At 32.7% G+C, this 20,168-nt stretch overlaps 1 protein-coding gene across 1 annotated transcript; it reads right to left on the bottom strand.

The window, feature by feature from the left end:
- Positions 1-7,048: 7,048 nt before the first annotated feature.
- On the bottom strand, positions 7,049-15,724 carry LOC140986955 (strychnine-11-hydroxylase-like). The gene is made up of 2 exons (XM_073455375.1): positions 14,692-15,724; positions 7,049-7,778 (listed from the first exon to the last, which is right to left on the bottom strand). Exons 1-2 carry the CDS (start codon positions 15,631-15,633, stop codon positions 7,167-7,169), a joined length of 1,554 nt encoding a protein of 517 aa, XP_073311476.1. The 5' UTR covers positions 15,634-15,724; the 3' UTR covers positions 7,049-7,166.
- Positions 15,725-20,168: the final 4,444 nt, after the last annotated feature.

Raw genomic sequence — 20,168 nt, 5'->3', positions numbered from 1 at the left:
TGAAACATTCTTGATTACTGAATTCTGATTACTGATTACTGGCCTCACCCCTTAGAGGAGAGAACATATAGGGGACTGATACCAGTTTAGTCATGAAATTCACAAATGTGCTCAGTACTTGCTTGCTAAATTTTAAGTTCTGATTTCTGTTCTGAAACCTGTTATTCCTGAATACGTATTCCTGTTCTGAAAGTAAGAGTTTCTGTATATTATTTGTATTACTGTTTCTGTTGAAAATGATTTTGAAAACTGGGAGTTATTCCCGTCCCTNAAATCAGTTCTGGGGCTGGTAAAGAATACTGTTATTTCTCAGTTCGAATTTTATGTTTTTCCACTGCATCTGTTAAGAAATTGTTATGTTTGGTTTTTTAAATTTTCGCTGTAAAAAAACATTAGTTACTTGACCTTGTATCAGACAATGAAATTTTCAGTATTATGCATAAAAAGACTGGTTTCTGAATTTTGTACTTCTGAGGCTTGTTGTTTTCGAATGTAAATTTGATAGCAACGCTAGTGTCAACCAACCCCGTCCCTGGGGCGTGACAACAATCCTCTCGGATCATGTTAAAAATGGAGTAAAACTCATCCATCCTCGTTTGTAATCGGCAACCCTTCATCAACTCTTAGAACTAGACAGCAGATGCTAAATGAATTCTTACATGTGGCTTCTATTTCATAATTAGAACCCAAGAAGATAGAGGAAACTTTAATAGATAGCAGTTAAATAGAACCAATACAAGAAGAATTGAACCAATTAAGAGAAATAAGGTTTGGTACTTAGTTCCTAGGCCTACCCATTAATCAGTCGTAGGAACTTGGTGGGTCTATAGAAACAAACTAAATGAAGAAAAAATTGCAATTATAAGCAAATCAAGATTTCACACAATGCTTTAGGCAAGAAGGCGACATAGATTTAGATGAAACCTTTGCATCAATAGCTATATTAGAATCGGTAAGAATTTTTCTTGCTTATTTTGCTTATACGAATTTCAAAATATTTCATATGGATGTTAAAAATGATTTCCTGAATGGCATACTGCAAGAGAAAGTTTTTGTGGAACAACCGCCATGTTTTTTTACACATATCTTATTGAATCATGTGTTTAGACTAAATAAGGCTTTGCATGGATTAAAACCAGCACTAAGTGCTTGGTATGACATTTTATCACAATTCTTAGTTGATCATAACTTTACAATTGGATCTGATTATAAGAATCTATTTGATTTTGTTAAGAATGATCATGCTTTGTTAGTCCTGATTTATGTTAATAATATTATTTTCAGTTCGACTAACCCAAAAATATGCGAGAATTTTTTCCAAACTTATGCATGATAAGTTTGAAATGAGCATGATAGGATAATTGGCATTCTTTATAGGCTTACAAATAAAGCAACTAGACTCCCAGGTTTTTTTTTTTATCAATCAAGACAAATATATGAAAAAATTGCTGAAAAGATTTTGAACGCAGACACGCTTAATTGTAGCAAACGCCATGAGTTCATCTGCTAAGATCAACAAAGAAGAAGGGGGAATTTCAGTAGAGGTAACAATGTATCGAGGTTTTATAGGTTCATTACTTTACCTAACTTCGAGTTGACCTAATATTATGTTCGCAATATGTCTGGTTCCTTGTTTTCAGTCTGATCCCAAACAAGAAGAATTATTTAGATGCTAAAAGAATACATAATATTTGGAAAAAAAATTCCTAATATATGCCTATAGTATGCCAAAGACTCATCTTTCAATATATTTGGATATTCAGATACAGACTATGCAGGATGCAAGCTGGATAGGAAGAGTACGAGTGGATACTATAAGTTCCTTGGAGATCAACTGTTATCATGGTTCAGAAAGAAACAGACATCAATTGCGACCTCTACTGTTGAAGCTGAATACCTAGCTGTTAGGAGTTGTTGTGCTCAGTTGCTGTGGATTCAACAATAGTTTAAGGACTATGGAGTTGATGCAAAATAGTAACTGATCTTATGTGATAACACACATAAACACGTACAATCCAGTTTTGCACTCTCAGAAAAATCATATAGATATCAGACATCATCTCATCTGAGACATGTGTTGATGAAGCTAGAGGACCTTGTCCGTGCTAGAGGACCCTGGTCGGGCGATATGACCCTGGTCGGGCAACAGTACCCTGTCTAAATTTTACCCATGCTCTACTCTTTGGAGCAAATTGGAATTTGGCTGGGTTAAGTTTTCTCTTCCCGCTCGAGTCCAAGAATGACCCGAGCCATTTCCAGGGTATCAACCGAGGTACATTCCCGACATGGTTGTCCAATGTGGTTCTATTGCCTAAGAGTTTAGGTAAATAGAAGATGTGTTTGGTCTTCTGAGATCTCGACCGAGCTTATGTCATTTCAAACTTGAATTATTATTATTATTTTCTTAATTTGGGGTAATGGGAGTATTTGTTGATTTACGTGTTTATCTTTTAAAGTTCTAATGAGTTAAAATGGTTATAATTTGTGGTTCAAGTAGTAATTACATATACTGTAATGGGAAGATAATTGTATTAATGTATGATTAATTGCAGAAACATTCTATCACTTGGCTTTATTTGTAGTTCTGTTAGTAGGCTAAACTTCCTCTCTATTTTCTTGTCTATTTTGAAGGTGGGCTTGCTGCTAGCTTGAACTTCTGAAATGGTGAATGGTAACCAGAAATTTTCATTAAAAGATTGAGATTTCATTGTCACCAGATATTTTAAAAACAAAAAATTAATACAAAGAAGCCGTAAATAATATTTATACAATCATTACACATGTAACGCGTGTGCTTCGGTTGCTTGTGATTTAGGGAGTTAGCAAGACGTGATTTCATCAATTAGGAGAAGCAGTTTAGGGGATCAAACAAAAGGCAGAGCACCCAAAGAAGAAGGATCATTATTCACCCATCAATATACTAACACGCTTCAGACAAAATCTGGAGAATTTCTTTAGTAATTTCAGTATAGATCCGAACACATGTTTGAGATTTATTATTTTCAAATTTTATTATAATATCATAAAAAACTAGGCACGAATCAGATTAATAAGGTAAAATATGATTCAAAATACTAAATTCCTATCAATAATCTCAAATTCCTCTAAAATCTTAGGAGACTTTAGAGAAATCCAAAAGAATGTACAAAATTATGGCAACCAGCTATATTATTTACCAGGAAAATAGAATAAATTATGAAAAACAAGAAGAAATAATTGGAATGTTAAAAAATATTCAAACAAAAATAAAAAAACATAGAAAAACAACCCAGTTCTAGCAACATGATCTCATAAGAAAGATTACCATTGTTCTTTGGTACCTAACCCTTATTACGAGAGAAACCTTTAACCGATGATGAGAAAATGATAAATCTTATTATTTTTTAATAAAAGAAAATAATTTGATGACAACCATAGAAATGATTAGTCTCAATAATCTAAAATACCTTGCAGAGTATTGTTTTGTGAATCTCAAGATCTTAGATATGAAAAAGAATACATCTCGGGAATGAGGTAAAGAAAGAATCAAATTTTCTTGCACCAAAAACCTTATGATAAGACTGTTTTAGAGAAATACATCCTTACAAGGTCATGCTTAACCTTGATGTATTGTAATTAAGAAACAAAGAAGATGTTATAGATGACTGGACTTCAGCTATGAGAATCGTAGAATGAACACTTGATCTCAATAAGAAGGATTCATTAAAATTTTACAAAATAGTTTTATGGGATAAGTTAAAGTCGCTTGGAAAATGACTTCGTCAGAAATCAAAGAGTCAGTCCTAGCCGGAAAATCTCTTAGCGAGATAGTCGAAAGAATGAATATCCTATTAATATGACAATTTATCGGAGTATATTGATTATTTCAATATTCAAGATACAAAGAAAAAAATAAATATAATCAATTTTTGTATAGTCTTGAATTCCATGAAATTTTCTTAGTGAATAAATATATTATGTTATTCACTAAATATAAATGAAATGCAGAAGTTGAAGAAAACACATCAATGCAACTTTTCTTCGCCAAATTGTAAAGCCCATGTGGTTAAATAATAATAAGATAATATAGTTTTCTTACAAAAAAAAATGTTACAAAAAAAAAAACTACAAAATATTAAGGGGTATTAATAAACGTAATAATTTATTTTGTGGAGAAAATGATCTTCCAACGATTATTGAAAGTAAACTACAAAAGCAGAAAATGAACTGCTTTAGATCTTATACTTAGTTTCTCAATATGGTTTGCTAGTAAATTTACTGAATTTGCCGATAGAACATGCAAGATGAGGCCTTCTGTGATTCACCAATTACATTAATGATGCCAATTATTTTGGCATTTTCTTCTTGATTAATGGCTTCTCCTTCATTAGAAACTAAATTTACTTGAGGATCAATAGAACACTTGCTAATTTTACAATCAAAGTAATAAAATTTTCTTAATATGTACATTCTCAATGTAATTGCGTAAAAATGTAAGTTTCATCTCTTTTAAGAACGTTAACTCCTAAAATGACACATACATGAAATCTTTTATGTCAAATGTTTGTCTTATGAATTTCTTAGTTTCTTCTATGCATTGCATACTATATCCAAATATAAGTATTTTTTCAATGTCGAACAATTTTTTTTTGAGATTAGATCGCGTGGGAAAATTTCAAAGATCTTTGTCAAACCATCAACTATATTTTCATAAACACAATCTTTTCTTCTTGATAAATGTCCTACATAAATAGACTTATTCAAAATATCTATCATATTTTTAGTGATAATCTTTCAAAAACAAAAATTTAAAATCTCTATGCAAATTTCTCATATCTCCAACAAATATCTTCATATATTTTTTATTATCTCCCGCAAATCTCTTCAAATTAATATCTATAATTGTCTCCAAAAAAAATATCTTCCGATGCAATGCTGATGTGATATTGATGTTTATAGTATTAGATCAACACTCCCAATGGAAAAAAAATACTAAAATCACAAAAAATCGAAAAGATATACCACTAATGTTGGAAGTTGGTAACATAAAAAAACAAAATTAATACAAAGAAGCAAAAATACATAACCAAAATTGTAATTTTCTTTAAATTAATTACTAAATAGAAGCAGAAGAACTAGCAAAGTTAATTGATGTTCAATTACATTTAGCTAATGAATATTGTAATAATGAAGATTGTTGAGATCTATGAAGAGATGGAAAAAAAATTTGATTCTCTTCATGTTAGTGACGATTAGACTTGTTTAATTGGATGGATGTAACAAATTGAAAATATTGGTTGTTTTTGCTATGTAACTATTTTCACTATGTTATATATGTTGTTTTTCTCTGGTTGGTGAGTTGATTAATATTTATTTGAAGTTTTTTTTGTTGGATGAGTGAGTTTCTTTACAACATTGAATAAATTATTCCTAATTTAAAATTTTTTGGTTGTGATGAATGATAGGGGAAATTTAAGGTAAGTGCATTTTCTTGAACCAAAATAATGGACGAGGGATATAAATGAGGACACAAACGTTTGAAGAACATATGTAAGTGGGAAAAACAGGAAACTATAGGGACATAATAATATATTCATCCTTTTATTTTCAAAAAACTATATATCAAGTCTTTCAATAAAAAAATATTTTCTGTAATTCAAATGTTTCATAAAACAAGATCTTAATATTTATGTATTTGACATGGATCTACTGATATAACGTGCAAAGGATTCTATATTACCTTTAAAACATGTTTTTAACAATCTTTTCAAATTTTAATCTTCATTATATCTATGCTCTAATAGACTTGCGAATATTACAATATATTTATTATTATAATGTTAGAGTTTTACCAAAACTTTTCTTTTGAGTTTACTGAAAAATTTTCAATTTTGACGATATTAAAATAAGTTTTAGAGATTTACCAAAACTATTCTTTTTAGTCGTACCAACTTTTCTAGTTTTGATTCTATCACAATAATTTTTTTATGAAAACATCCTTATCTATTTTTCGCAACCCTTTTAAAAAAAGGAAAAAACTTGTGTGAGACGGTCTCACAGATCGTATTTTGTGAGATAGATATCTTATTTAGGTCATTTATGAAAAAATATTACTTTTTATGCTAAGAGTATTAATTTTTATTGTGAATATCGGTAGGGTTGATCCGTCTCACAAATAAATATTCGTGAGGCCGTCTCAAAAGAAACCTACTCTTTAAAAAAATATACACCAACGAATGATAAATTTGACAATTCACCATGAAAACTTTGTCTATTATCCATACTTTTTAAAATAATGTATATATAATTTTATAACACCGATTTATGAACATAAGATCTGTTATTTATATATGAATTAAAAAAAAGAATAAAATCATATATTAGTTTAAAACCACACAGCTTGTTTAATCCAATGGTTTACTTGAGTTATATGATAAAATCGGAGTTAAAAAAATAATTATGTATTTCATATATTTCAATTTATTCTCTCAATTTTTCGTCATCATATCTCTTGGTGGATCCTTGTCACACGTGAGTTATTGTCAAAGTTAGAATGATGAGAAAATAATTTTTTTGCTCTAGTTACTTGTCCATTTTTTGGTTAAGATCCTTAACTCTTCAATTTTTTTTTTATCTTGATACAATAACTTACGAATTTTAACTATTTTGGTCTATCTACCACCAGATTAATGTTATTTTTATGTCTAAAAACACTGTTTAGAAGATGGCTAAGGCTAAATTTGTCAAAAATTCGTAGATTTCTTGATTTTGAAAAGAAAATCAGCTTACTTGGAAGTAAACTAAAATAAAAAAATTCGAACAAATCAAGCAAACTTTTACAAGTTATATGCATTCCACCAGAGTTATTCAATGATTATGACACTAAAATGTATAAAATTGAATATTTCGACGGTAGATGAATCAAAATATTTTCCCTTGGCACGAGTTCCTTTTATTGTCTCTATTAAATTCTTGTTTATGCATGTACGTATTCGTGTCTCTGCCATTTATCTTTGTCTATATTGCATATCACGCATTTTGGTTGGTAATTTTACACTATAAAATGGTATAATATAATAAGCAAATATATTTACGAATCTTCCTTTATTTGTTTGACAGATCATTGTTCTTTCTATTAGACTATTATGTGTATGCATAAATTAGGAATTTGTGCTGGATTACAAATATTAGGTAGCTGGTGAAGCAACTATGTGAAGAGGATTTTTCTTATGCACGACGATCCCGGGGGATTCCTCCATATCAATGTCCTTGGCTGACATTCCATTTGGAAGTTCCAAATCCAAGAGGAAAAGAAGATTTGCAAGTGCAAGCTCCACAAGCGAGATGGAAAAATTGATTCCTGGGCAGCTCCTTCTTCCACTACCGAATGGTAACATCTCGAAATTTTGCCCTCTAAAATCAATCTCACTGTTCAAAAATCTTTCAGGCCAGAATTGTTCAGGGTTTAACCAGTATTTTGGATCGGTTGCTATTGCTTTTGCATTGAAAATAACCCTCGTCTTTGCGGGGATTTTGTATTTGTCGTCGATGATGCAGTCTTCTGTGGTTTCTCGAGGGAGCATCAATGGCGCAGGTGGATAAAGTCTCAATGACTCTTTTACAATTAGTTTAAGGTACCTGAGTTTTTGAAGATCGTCTTCTTCTACTTTAAGCTTCCCTTTGCAAGCTTTTCTCACTTCTTGTTGAGCTTTTTCTCTGATTTCTGGATTTCTCATCAGTTCCGCCATCGTCCAGTCAATAGTTGCTGGTGAAGTATCTGTTCCTGCAGTAAATATGTCCTGCAATGTTTCATCTGTCAGATCAGTAGCTTGTGTCTTGGGCTTTATTAACTCTTATATAAAAAAAATTATTATTTTAATAATATTTTATGATTTTATCTAATTGTGCATTTACTTTATATGAATATCCATGCAAACTGCACATATAAAACCCTTGAATATATAATAAGTATCATAAAGTCTGTCTCGCAACATAAGATCAGGGAACTCATTAGGAGTATATCGTATATTCTAAACTGGTTCCTAGTCAAATCAGTCGCCTAAAATAAAGATAAAGATCGCTTGAGCATGAGACTAACATCTGTGATGCAAACGTCATGTTTCATTAGTAAGGGCATGAAGATGCACGTTCATATAAATTAGTGATCGTTTGATAATGCACTGAGCATCCATCCCTCAAACTTTCCAAGTGGTTATCACTTATCAAGTGGAAAAGTCTGTGGTTATGGTTGTACACCATTAGTCCTTTGACATGGGACAATATCGAGACTCTGCGTATTAGCACTTCACTTTGACTCATTACCGACTCCATTGAGGGTCATCAGGTGGTGAGGTTGGATATAGTTTCGAAATACGTAGGAGCCAATGTATTGTAGTCAATGATTCACTGTTTGCTTACAAGTGTAGATATCCAATGTGATCTGATGTGTTAATAATGCAAAGAATCTCTGACTATAGTAAGATATATGATTTAGGGAAGATGGTTCTCAAATTCATTTGCAACTCTCGATATAACAATGATTGTAGATTCGATCGGAATATATGATTTGAAAGTACCGTACTGTACGTTAATCATAACTTAAAGTTCTTACATGCAGTGATACCTAGGGGATCATGGGGCAATGATACTAGATGTTTTTACCATGATTTGATGGGTGTGATCAGACTTGAGTCCTGATATTCTTGATCAAAGAGTTGATGAAAATAATGAGGCTACTTAGGGTAAGCCTGGATAAGAATAAATGTTATTCTGAATCACAGTGTAGTTGTGAACCCATGACTAGCTATATCGCTGAACCATTTAGAGTTACACAAGTATTAGATTATGTATTCCCGTCGAGATAGTCAAGTGCAAGGAGTTGAATTTAACGATTGTAGTTTGATGGAAATAAAATAGATTACTTATAAAGGACTTTATAAGTGGATTCCATGTAATGGAAGTTGAGGACATTAACTTTATTGCAAATTAAATGATGAGGGAAGAACTAAACAGTTTTAATGAAGGAGTTTACAAGACTGGCAGATCCTAAAAATAGATCGGTGGAAATTTTGTCTTTCAATTTTCATTATATGAACAAAATTTGTATCATCAACACATCGACATCTTCGATCATGGTTATAATAAGTCCACAATAATGTATTTAGTAAATTTAGAATTTTTTAATTAAAAAATAACATTATTACTGGTAACTACTATGTACAAGATTCTCATTGAATATTGCAGAGGAGTCTAGAATTAATTAATAAATTAAATAATAATTATTTAATTTTACACATATGTCTATACATATGTGTGTGTGTGTATATCAGGCATTATCAAGATTTGACTTTGCATGATATATACTCTAATTCAAGTGGGATTCCTGATGTGACAAAGAATTAAAATCTATAAATATTTTTCATTAAGAGATATATGAAATAAACAAATTTTGCACACAAAATTTTCCCGAATCTGCTCCTAGAAATTATCTTTTTTTATGGAGCGAAACCGACAAAAAATACGACTACTGAAAATAGTCCAAATAGTGGGGGCAGTACGATAACCGCAGTTAACAAAAATAGATAAGAGAGAACCAGTTTATAGAGTTTGTATTCCTTCTCTCCTCCTACTGGAAATAATCCAAATATTACGTTTATGGATATGATACACGTAATGACATTATTGGCAGACTTCTATTCTCTGCAAAACGCCATTTTCATGTGTAAATCCTATTCCCTATTTAACAAAGCTAAGACAATTAATCACTTAGCATACAACAATCAATATAATGTTCTTAATTCAATTATACATGTTACTTTCGAACAGATACCCTCGATCCGAAGAACCTCCCAGACTTCTAACACGAGGATTTCATTGAGGAAAATTCTCCTATCCTAGAAGAATCTGATTGTTGCTTCTCCGGGCATTCTTCCCCTTCGTAAATCATAACATCTTCCATAAGTTTCAATTTTCATTATATGAACAAGATTTGTATCCTCGACACATCGACAATGTCTAGAAGTTAAATTGATCAATTTAACCTCCAGCCATCGTCGATATGTCGATGGTACAAATCTTGTTCATAACCTCCAGACATCGATGTGTCGAGGGTACAAATCTTGTTCATATAATGAAAATTGAGACTTATGGAAGATGACATGATTTACGAAGGGGAAGAATGCCCGGAAAAGCAACGATCAGATTCATAATCATTTATTTAATAAATTTAAAATTTACTAATTAAATAATAATATTAATAGTGGTAATCACTATATACAAGATTTTCATAGAATATTCTTGAGAAGTATAGAATTAATTAATTAAAAAATTAAATAATGATTTAATTTTGCACATATATTTATACACATACATATATATGTATGGGTGTGTCTGCATTATATATGATACATGATAAATTTAAATAATGAAAAAAAAATCCTAATTCAAGTGGGATACCTAATATGATCATTAATTAAAATTTATAAATATTTCATAAATATTTATACGAAATAAGACAACTTTTGTACACAAAATTTTTCTCATTATCTCCTCCTCGCAAAATTTTGGCCACCGCACAAAATTTTAAAGCCATCTATGTGATACCCTTGTCCCACATCTTAAAAATCAAAAATTTAAAATGAGTTTATAATGGCTTACAATAGATTTCTATAGCAACTTGGGTTAATCATTTTCTTAAATCGAGGACGAATAAGAAGTAGTTGTTATAGTGGTCCATTGTGCAGTCACACAGGCACGGACCCGGGCTCAGGACGTGAAAGTTAAGTGGTATCAGAGCCGGTCACAGACATGGAACACCGGAAAATAAATGCTATGTGGGGCAAAGTGCTACGTGCATGGGAGCCACCTCTTGAACCTGCGGGGCAAAGTGCTATATGACGGGAGCCACCTCTTGAACCTGTAGGAGCCACCTCTAGATTCTCGGCGGTGGTAGATCGAGTGGTCAGGCCGCGACGAGGACGTCGCGTTTTGAAGGAGGGGTGATTGTGATACCCTTGTCCCACATCTTAAAAATCAAAGATTTAAAATGAGTTTATAATGGCTTACAATGGACTTCTATAGTAACTTGGGTTAATCATTTTCGTAAAGCGAGGACGAATACGAAATAGTTATTGTAGGGGTCCATTGTGCAGTCACGCAGGCGCGGACCCGGGCTAAGGGCGTGACAGTTAAGTGGTATCAGAGCCGGTCACGGGCATAGAAAACCGGGAAATAAATGCTATGCGTGGCAAAGTGCTACGTGCATGGGAATCACCTCTTGAACCTGCGGGGCAAAGTGCTACATGACGGGAGCCACCTCTTGAACTTGTAGGAGCCACATCTAGATTCTCGACGCTGGTGGATCGAGTGGTCATGCCGCGACGAGGACGTCGCGTTCTGAAGGAGGGGTGATTGTGATACCTTTGTCCCACATCTTAAAAATCAAATATTTAAAATGAGTTTATAATGACTTACAATAGACTTTTATAGCAACTTGGGTTAATCATTTTCGTAAAGCAACGACGAATACGAAGTAGTTGCTATAGGGGTCCATTGTGCAGTCACGCAGGCGCGGGCCCGGGCTCAGAGCGTGACAATCTTCCACCGTCACATCTCCGCCAGATTTCTGAAATTCCGACGATCCAATCTCGATACAAGTTTCGTTAAGATATCTAGTGTTATCTATACGAGAAATTCAGTTTCTGATCGTGGACCTTTTTTGAATATGGAAATAGGAAGATTCGTTCATAGTGATTTAGAAGAAGGACCAATTCCATTAATTCCGGACTGATTTGGTGTCCAGCGTTAAATACGCAAAGGTAAACAGATCTAAGCATCATTTGAATGTTTTAAATCATACGACGCCCAAGAAAAATTTTAAACTTCAAAACAAATTTTTTTAAAAAAATTTTCTGCAGGATTTTGAGTGCAAGAAAACGATACTCTAACATTAACTCGATTAATTTCCTTCAGATTCAGCTCGAAAGGTAGAAGACGTAAAATTATTTATAGACGTCCTAATACTTTTAGCTAGCTAACATTCATGTCAAAAAGAGATAAAAAATGATAAGACGGGATTAGGATTTGGTGGAGTAGGTGAGTATTTCGTATACCAACATTTTCTTTGGCGAGCTTATCAGTTTGCCAAGTGTGGTTTATCTGGACATGATAGTTTACAGACTCCCGTGTTAGTATTGTTAGAGTAGATGTCCTGCAAACCAACGGTAAGCTAGGAAATTTATTGACTCAGTTGTAATAAACAATCTTTGTTTTAATATAATTCATTATTTCATGGTTTGTTATTTCTTTATCTGTATACCCATGTGATCAACATAGATAAAGAACTTGATTATATTTTAATACAAATAAATCGTAATTCGATGTTGAAACTCATTTGTAAACACTGTATAATCTAAATTCTTTCTTAGTCGATTCAGCCGTCTAAAACATGGATAAAGGTCGGTTGAGCTCGAGACTAGCATATGTGATGTTGTGTACTGCATTTCTTGGTAAGAGCATAGAGATGTCCAAACATTCAGATAGGTAGTCACATGATGATTTTACTGCACTACCCTCCCTCGAACTTTCCAAGTGGTTATATCATTCATCGAGAGGATAAGTCCGTGGTTATGATTGTACACCATTAGTCCTTACGGCCCGAGACAACACTGAGGCTCTATATGCTATGGCCGTGCTTTGACTCGTTTACCGACTACAGGAGAGTCATCAGGTGGCGAGATTGGGTACAGTTGCGACACATGTAAGAGCCAGTACATTGTAGTCGGGAATTCACCACTCACCTACGGGTGTGGATATCCTATGTGATATGATGAAATAATAGTGCATGGAATATCTGGCCAGAATATGAAATGTACGTTAGAGAATGAGTTCTCTAGTTGTACATGCGATGCCACTGTTTATTCTCAAAGATGTGTTACATAGTTATCGAATTTTTAGGCAACCCTCGATGAACCAATGGTTGCAGATTCGATCGAGATATATGAGATGAAGGGACCGTACTGTACGTTAATCATAATCGACTGGTTTCTGTAGGCACTATCAGTAATACCTAGGGAATCATGGGACGATGCTACTAGACACTCTTACCATGATTCGATGGGTTTAATCAGAAATATGATTTCTGACATTCTCATGATGAATGTTTGATACATAGAATTAGGCAAATTAGGATAAGCCCGAATAAAAGATTATGTCTTGAATCACAAAGAGTTGTGAACCCACGGCTAGCTGTATCCCTGAACCATTGAGGGTCACACAAGCACTGGTTTACTTGTTCTCGTTGAGATAATAGATTCAATGAGTTGAATTTATAAGAAATAAGTTTGATATGATCAATCGATAAGCTTATAAATAAAGTTTATAAAAGCTTATAGAAATTTTGAGAGCATGACTGCTAAAGACAGTCAAAGGGAGTGCACTTACCTTATTTAGACATTGGTGATCTTGAAATTAATGTGTGCATCATAATAACAAACAAGTTGAAATTGTCACATCGATGATATTTGATCACCGATCGGGATTATGATGAGATTAATGTACTGGAGCATGGATCATAGGCTTGTAAGAGTATCAGCCCATCATGTTAATTTATTAAAGTTAAATCACATTTTAATAATTAAATTATATTTTGATATAGCCCATTAAGTTTTTATTAAATATGGTATTGATTTATGTAATAGGAAAATATTAATGATACCATAATTTTAAAAACTTGCACACAAAGCAATATAATATTAATGCATGATATTCTTAAAATATATATAGATATGCATTAAAATCGAGATTAGCTTCTGATAAGGCATGCAATTAAAATCTATAGTTAACTTAATTAATTGGATTAATTAATTAAATGATGGATTAAAGAAATAATAAGGATTTTATTATTCTTATTTGCACAGGCATGCATTTCGAAAGTTTGGTCGGTGATTTGAAAAGGAAAAGGAATTTGATTTGGCATGCAAATATTTTTTAGAATCTTTAATTGACTTAATTAAGCTAATTAATTAAGTAAATTGAAGATTAGAAATAATAATTAAAGAGAATTTTGATTCTCATTAACGTAAATAAGGCATCCGAAAGTTTTTTCCCACACAACATACTTTCGGTTCTTCCCAAGATCAAAGGATGCCCTCGAAATCCCTTTGGTTTTGCAAGAAAAAATTGGCTCATAGCATTGAGTCAATTTCTTTTTCATGTTCTATCTCTACTCAAAACATCATCTAATTTTCTAGTGTAAATTAGAAGAAGAACAAATAATCTGATCGTGGACTTGATTCGAAGATTAAATAAGTAGATCAAAGAACGTTGGTAGGATTTACAACAATAGCTACATCATCTGATACCGGAGTAGTTGGAGCCAAGTGAAAATTTTACTAAATATATCATTTTTGAACTCCCTATGAATATTTATTCAATTTAAATCATACTAGTGTCCAAATATTTTGATTTTCAAAATAAAATTTTTAAACTTCAACTGCGATTTGTATACGAGAAAACCGAGATCCAACAAGTACCAGTTTACTAATTGCTCACCATAGTGCATAGTTTAAAACTTTGTTCTTGATTTGTATATTTTTCAAAAGAACCCTAAAGAAGGTGAAGATATTTTTTAAAACTAAATTACTGTAAAAAATGAAAAATATTATGTTTATCAAAATATAAACAAAAAATATAAGAGGAGTTCAAGAAACATACGAAGAGAACGCCCTTGATGTGCTCATCTTTCAGAGTAATTCCATGGTCCGGATCCATCTGAACTCGAAGTAATACATCAACAATATCTTCTACATCGGGTTTATGCCTATTGCGATCACGGTGTTCTTCTATAACTTTGTCGAAAAAGCCATCTAGATCACGAAAGATTGTGTCGAGGCTCTTGTCTATACCATTAAACTTGTTTACCCATTCCATTCTTGGAAAGAAATCCGCCAAATTGAATTTACCTCCAATCCGCTGCATCTCAAGTAGCATTTCATGAAACTTACTTGTTCTTCCATCTGTCGTTTTACCAAGATCGCTACATATCCCAAAAGCCGCACGACACACAACGTTATTAGATAGTGAAAACGTTAATATACTCAGATTGACAGGATCGCTACCATGTTCGGCTATGCTGTCAACCATGCGAGCCACCTCTTCGGCTCGTATTTTTCCAAATGATTGGACTCTTTTCACCGTCATCAGCTCTAAAACCACAATTTTTCGAACTTGTCTCCAGTATTCTCCGTAGGGTGATAAACTGATACTCGAAAAATTGTGAGTCAACTTCTTAGCAATATACATAGAGGGTCTTCCCGAAAAGGTGAGATCATGTGTTTTAAAGATTATGCGTGCCATATCAGGGGATGAGATGACGATTGTAGGAACGGATCCAAGTCGTACGAACATTAGATCGCCATATATTTTTGACAACTTTTGAAGAGAACGATGAGGCAACGCTCCTATCTGATGAAGGTTGCCTATGATTGGGAGAGTTTTAGGACCAAGTGGGATATTTCTTGTATCCAAACATTTTCTTCTCCTCTTTAATAGGAAGAACAAGATTGAAGGGATGATGAAACTCAGAATCAGCTTAAAGAAAATCCCAGAATTCATTTTTCTGATCAAGGCAGAAAAGATGTGCAAAAATTCAACCATGTATGCTTATGGATAATGATAATTCATTGATCGTCGAAAAATTGATAAATAATTGAATTTTTTTATCTGGTTGGACTCCATTGCATTTATTGTTAATTACTGTGCTATCCAATTGGCTTTGACATTGCAATTCTTTGAGTGACATTTTACGCCTGCCTCAGCCACAAATAATTCAGTGATACTGCATAAGTTGACTTCGTCAAATACAATTATTTTTTTCGATGACAAATTATTTAAAATAGATGCAGTCGTACACAGATATTTTTTAAAAAAATTTACTCTTATTTAAAATATCCCAAACGTAAAGTACATATTGAAAGGAATCTTGTATTCCAATTCAACTAATTTTATTATTTTTAAATTTCTAGACTAATTGTTGGATTTGTTTCCGTAAATATAGATATTCTATATTTCTTATTTATGGGAATTCTTCAATGCAATTTAGGAACTTATCCATAAGATATACTATACCTTGGGTAGAGTTTGATTCTATTTAAACATTAGTTTCCTTGTTTAATAGATATGAAAGACAAGGTCAAGAACTCATATGCATATCTATACATATATGGGACCGATCATTAATAGAGAGTAGTGAGCCGAGAGGAAGCCTTGCAAAAACGCGGTCACAATCGAGTATTGAAGAATTGCACAAGAGTACTGAGGAGAATTTCCGGGGGCTTATGAACCTTTGATGAACGCGATCACGATTGAGGAAAAAGTATTGGCACGAAGAGTTTGAGTGATCGCTTCACGTATACACGTATTGCTGATTGGTGTTGTAAACACTCGAAGAACAAAACTGACACAGAGTTTGATCAAAGATTGTTCTTTCGTTTGGTTTTTAAGCAATACATGTTTTTGTTTATGCATCCAGTTTTGGTTTAAGTTATTTTGATGCTATTTATTTCCTTGGCCTGTCAAGGATTTAAGTTTTGACATTATCACTAGTATTGTTTGGTGTAAACCGGTTATATAATTTTTCTAGTGAATATCTTGCCATAAGTCATCGCACAAGTATTCGTACTTGTGCATAATTGAACTCTGGTCTCTGCTTATTTATTGCAGTTATCCTTAATTATTTACAATTAATTTCTGCTGCAGTGTTGTGTGGTGGTGTTGTCAACACCGTGGCACAACACCAAAATTCTGATTTGTACTTATTGAATATTTCCTGTGAGTTTATGCGTTACAGCATTCTCACATATATATATTTCTTTTTTAATAATTTGCAGGTGGTAGAACTTGACTTAAAACATTATTTACTAAGTCTAAGTATTTCTTTAAATCCTTTTGTCAAAATAAGATTAAAAAAACTAGTTTAAAATTGTTGGTGGGTGATATATTCAATCAAACTCAAGCATAAGTTTAAACAAATTGTATTTATTTCACTCCATATTCAACAAAATACATACGAAAAAATGTTTATCTTCAATAGGCTTGGCAAATTGATGAATAGGATCTTGAAATTCATTTACCATGCTATATTTACAAATTGAATCTATATTCAGTTTTCGTTGAGCACTTGTCTCGAGAATGCTTTCCTTGTTATTGAAACCGAGACCAATTTTGTCTCCGACAGATTTATATAACTCTTGCATTTCAGTTAAGATAACTGAAGACTTATTTCAAGGTAAAACTACTTCAGACTTAGCAATCTCTGCTTTCAGACTTAACAATTCACTAGATTGTTCTCATTCAGTTTCAGTTCTGTTGTTTGGCAGGTCACTTTGCTTAGTTTTAATTTTCTCGAATGATTGAGAAAGTCTTTGGTACTCATTAACCATGCCATAAAGTACGTGGACAAGGTCCTCTCGTGTAAAGTAGGTTGAGCTAAAGTCAAATACCTGCTTACTGGTAAATTTCAGCTCGGCATCATCGGTCATTAAACATTTCACTTCATCATCACTGGGTATATTTGAGCCTTCTGATTCAGATGATCTAGAGTTCGAATTAGACCATTTTGACTTGCTTTCTTCATCTTCTTAGAGAATTTCCTTTCATCATTGGATCTTCTTTTGTCAAAAGAATTCTTACCCTTCTCAGATGTCCTCATGTCATCCCTTCTAGGTTTAGGACAATCTGCTATGAAGTGGTCAGTCTTGCCATAATTAAAACAGGCAATGGAATCGTCAGTTGACAACCTCTTCTGATAAAATCTTCGGTTGGAGTATTGAAATTTGCCATGATAATTCCTTAGAAACTTGCCAAACTTCTTTATAAATAGTGACATGATATCGTTGCTTAGTTGTTCAGCTGATTTTTCATTTGAAACTGATGGTTCCAGTTTCATGGAAGTTAGGACTTTAGTCAGCTAAGAGGTAGACTGATCATCTTCTCTTATTTGCAATTCGAATTCATAAGCTTTTAAGTCTGCAAATAAGTTATAGAGCTTCATTTTGATAAACTCTTTGGATTCACGCATTCATATAGTCTTGATGTCTCATTCTTTTGGAAGTCCTCTCATCATCTTCAAAATCACTTCTCGATTGTTGTATACTTTTTCAGATGCACTGAGTTTTATCATGATTCTACTAACTCTTTCATCAAAATCAAAAATAGCTTCTCCAGGCTTTGTCTTGATATTATCAAACTTTTGTATGGCCACAGAGAGATTGTTTTTTTTTATCTGTTCATTTCCTTCACATAGCTGAATCAACTTTTCCAAGATTTCTTTTACAGTGTTGAGCATTTTGATTTTGTTGAATGTGTTTTTGTCAAGAGTTTTGTAGAAAATATCTTGAGCCATGTTGTCAAGATTTGCTTTCTTCTTATCAGTATTCGTCCATTGGCTCCTTGATTTTTCCAGCATTTGAGGGGCATCATCAGAGATGACTATAGCTGTATTTGCTTTCAATATCTTCATTGGTCCATCTGTGATAACGAGCCACATACATCGTCTATCCTGATCTTCTAATTATCAAAATCTTCTTTAGAGAACATTGAAATCTTACTGAATGACGCCATAGAAATATTTTATTGAGGGACAAGAATGAACTGCTCTGATATCACTTGTTATAATCGAAGCTAAAATTTTTAGGTGGTGAATAAATGTAGCCAAAACAATTTCGATTGAGTTAGCAACACTGAATTTGATTCTTTCTAGTAAGGTTTTTCAGCAAGTCAATCAGTTGACTTGCGCGGAAGTAGGCTTGCTGAAAATGGTTAAACAAATGGCTTAATAACACTGAGTGAGGATAGTTGAGTAACAAGCTGTAGTAAACTGAATGCAAAATTGTTTATGGGTGTTCGAAGAATTCAATTCTCTTATGTCACCTCTTATTCCTCAAAGAATACTTATACTAAAAGATTTTGGTAATTACAAACAGTTTAAAATCACTCACTTCGACATGACTTAAACACTTCCTGACTGAAACTATTAGTAAAAACTTTGATTTAAATAATTTTGAGAAGTAAGACTTTTTCTTTCAATTACAATAAGTACTGAAAACTTCTAAGCACTAATGTGATCCTTGAACTGACCTGATAATGAATTATTTGGGTGTGCTGACTTTCAGTTGGGCCTTTTAGAATCTTTTTGGAGAGATTATCAACTTGCTTTTTATATATGGGAATCGAAAAACCTTTTTTTATACAAGTCAACTGATATATTTATATCTTCAATAGACAACTATAACCTGTTCCCAATATATCCGTTCACGACTATGGATGTCCTTGTTGTTAGGTTGTCGTCCTTTCGGATATGTTCAGACTTCTGAATGCAGCTCTGAACCATAATCACTGATCGGGGAAAGATGGAAAGTTTAAACAATTGATTATGATCTTTAACAATGATCGAACTGATTTACTAGAAAGTAAAAAAGATTTTATCATGATTGATAGATATTCAGTAGATATAAATCAGTCGAGCCAGAATTAGTTTGGCTCCCAGTATCCTTCATACGGATTTATATCAATTAGGTTATTAACTAATTAGATTTTCGAGTTTCAGTTTACCTCTATAATTCAGTTTGGCTCCAATCACCAAAACCAGAATGTTCCAACAATATATGTGATTAATATAAATTTATAAAAAAAGACGACTACACTTGAAACGAAACACACCACTTTTAATTAAAAAAATTAATTTAAAAATAATAAATCCGGAGTATGGTTCTCTATTTGATGCATTTGAATTCCGGGGACATTGGGTGCGGTCGGTTAAATCACAATTTAATGTTTAAAATAATTTATTAACAACTTATTTAATACAATTTGATTATATAACAATTCATTAAATAGTTTTATAATTAAAATATTTCATTTAAAAAAATGTAGGCATACATATGCTTTCTCACTCGATTTCGGTTAGAGAAATCGGGTCGGCCCAAATCGTCAGCCTTCATTTTTTACAAACCCGGATCGGGCTCTTGACCTGGCCCATTTATAGCTTAGTAATTTATTATGTCTATTTTTTTTTTCCTTTTTTAATAAACTATGTTACTTTTTATAGAGAGATTCAAGCATTTTTTCACATTTCCAACTTCATTTTTCTTGTTTCATAAAAAAAAATTTATTTATTTTCCATAAAAAAAAAA

Source organism: Primulina huaijiensis, chromosome 10, assembly GCF_012295235.1.
Source record: "Primulina huaijiensis isolate GDHJ02 chromosome 10, ASM1229523v2, whole genome shotgun sequence".
NCBI classification, from domain to species: Eukaryota; Viridiplantae; Streptophyta; class Magnoliopsida; order Lamiales; family Gesneriaceae; genus Primulina; species Primulina huaijiensis.
Note: the sequence above shows the minus strand (reverse complement) of the source record. Positions and strands in the feature narration are given on the sequence as shown.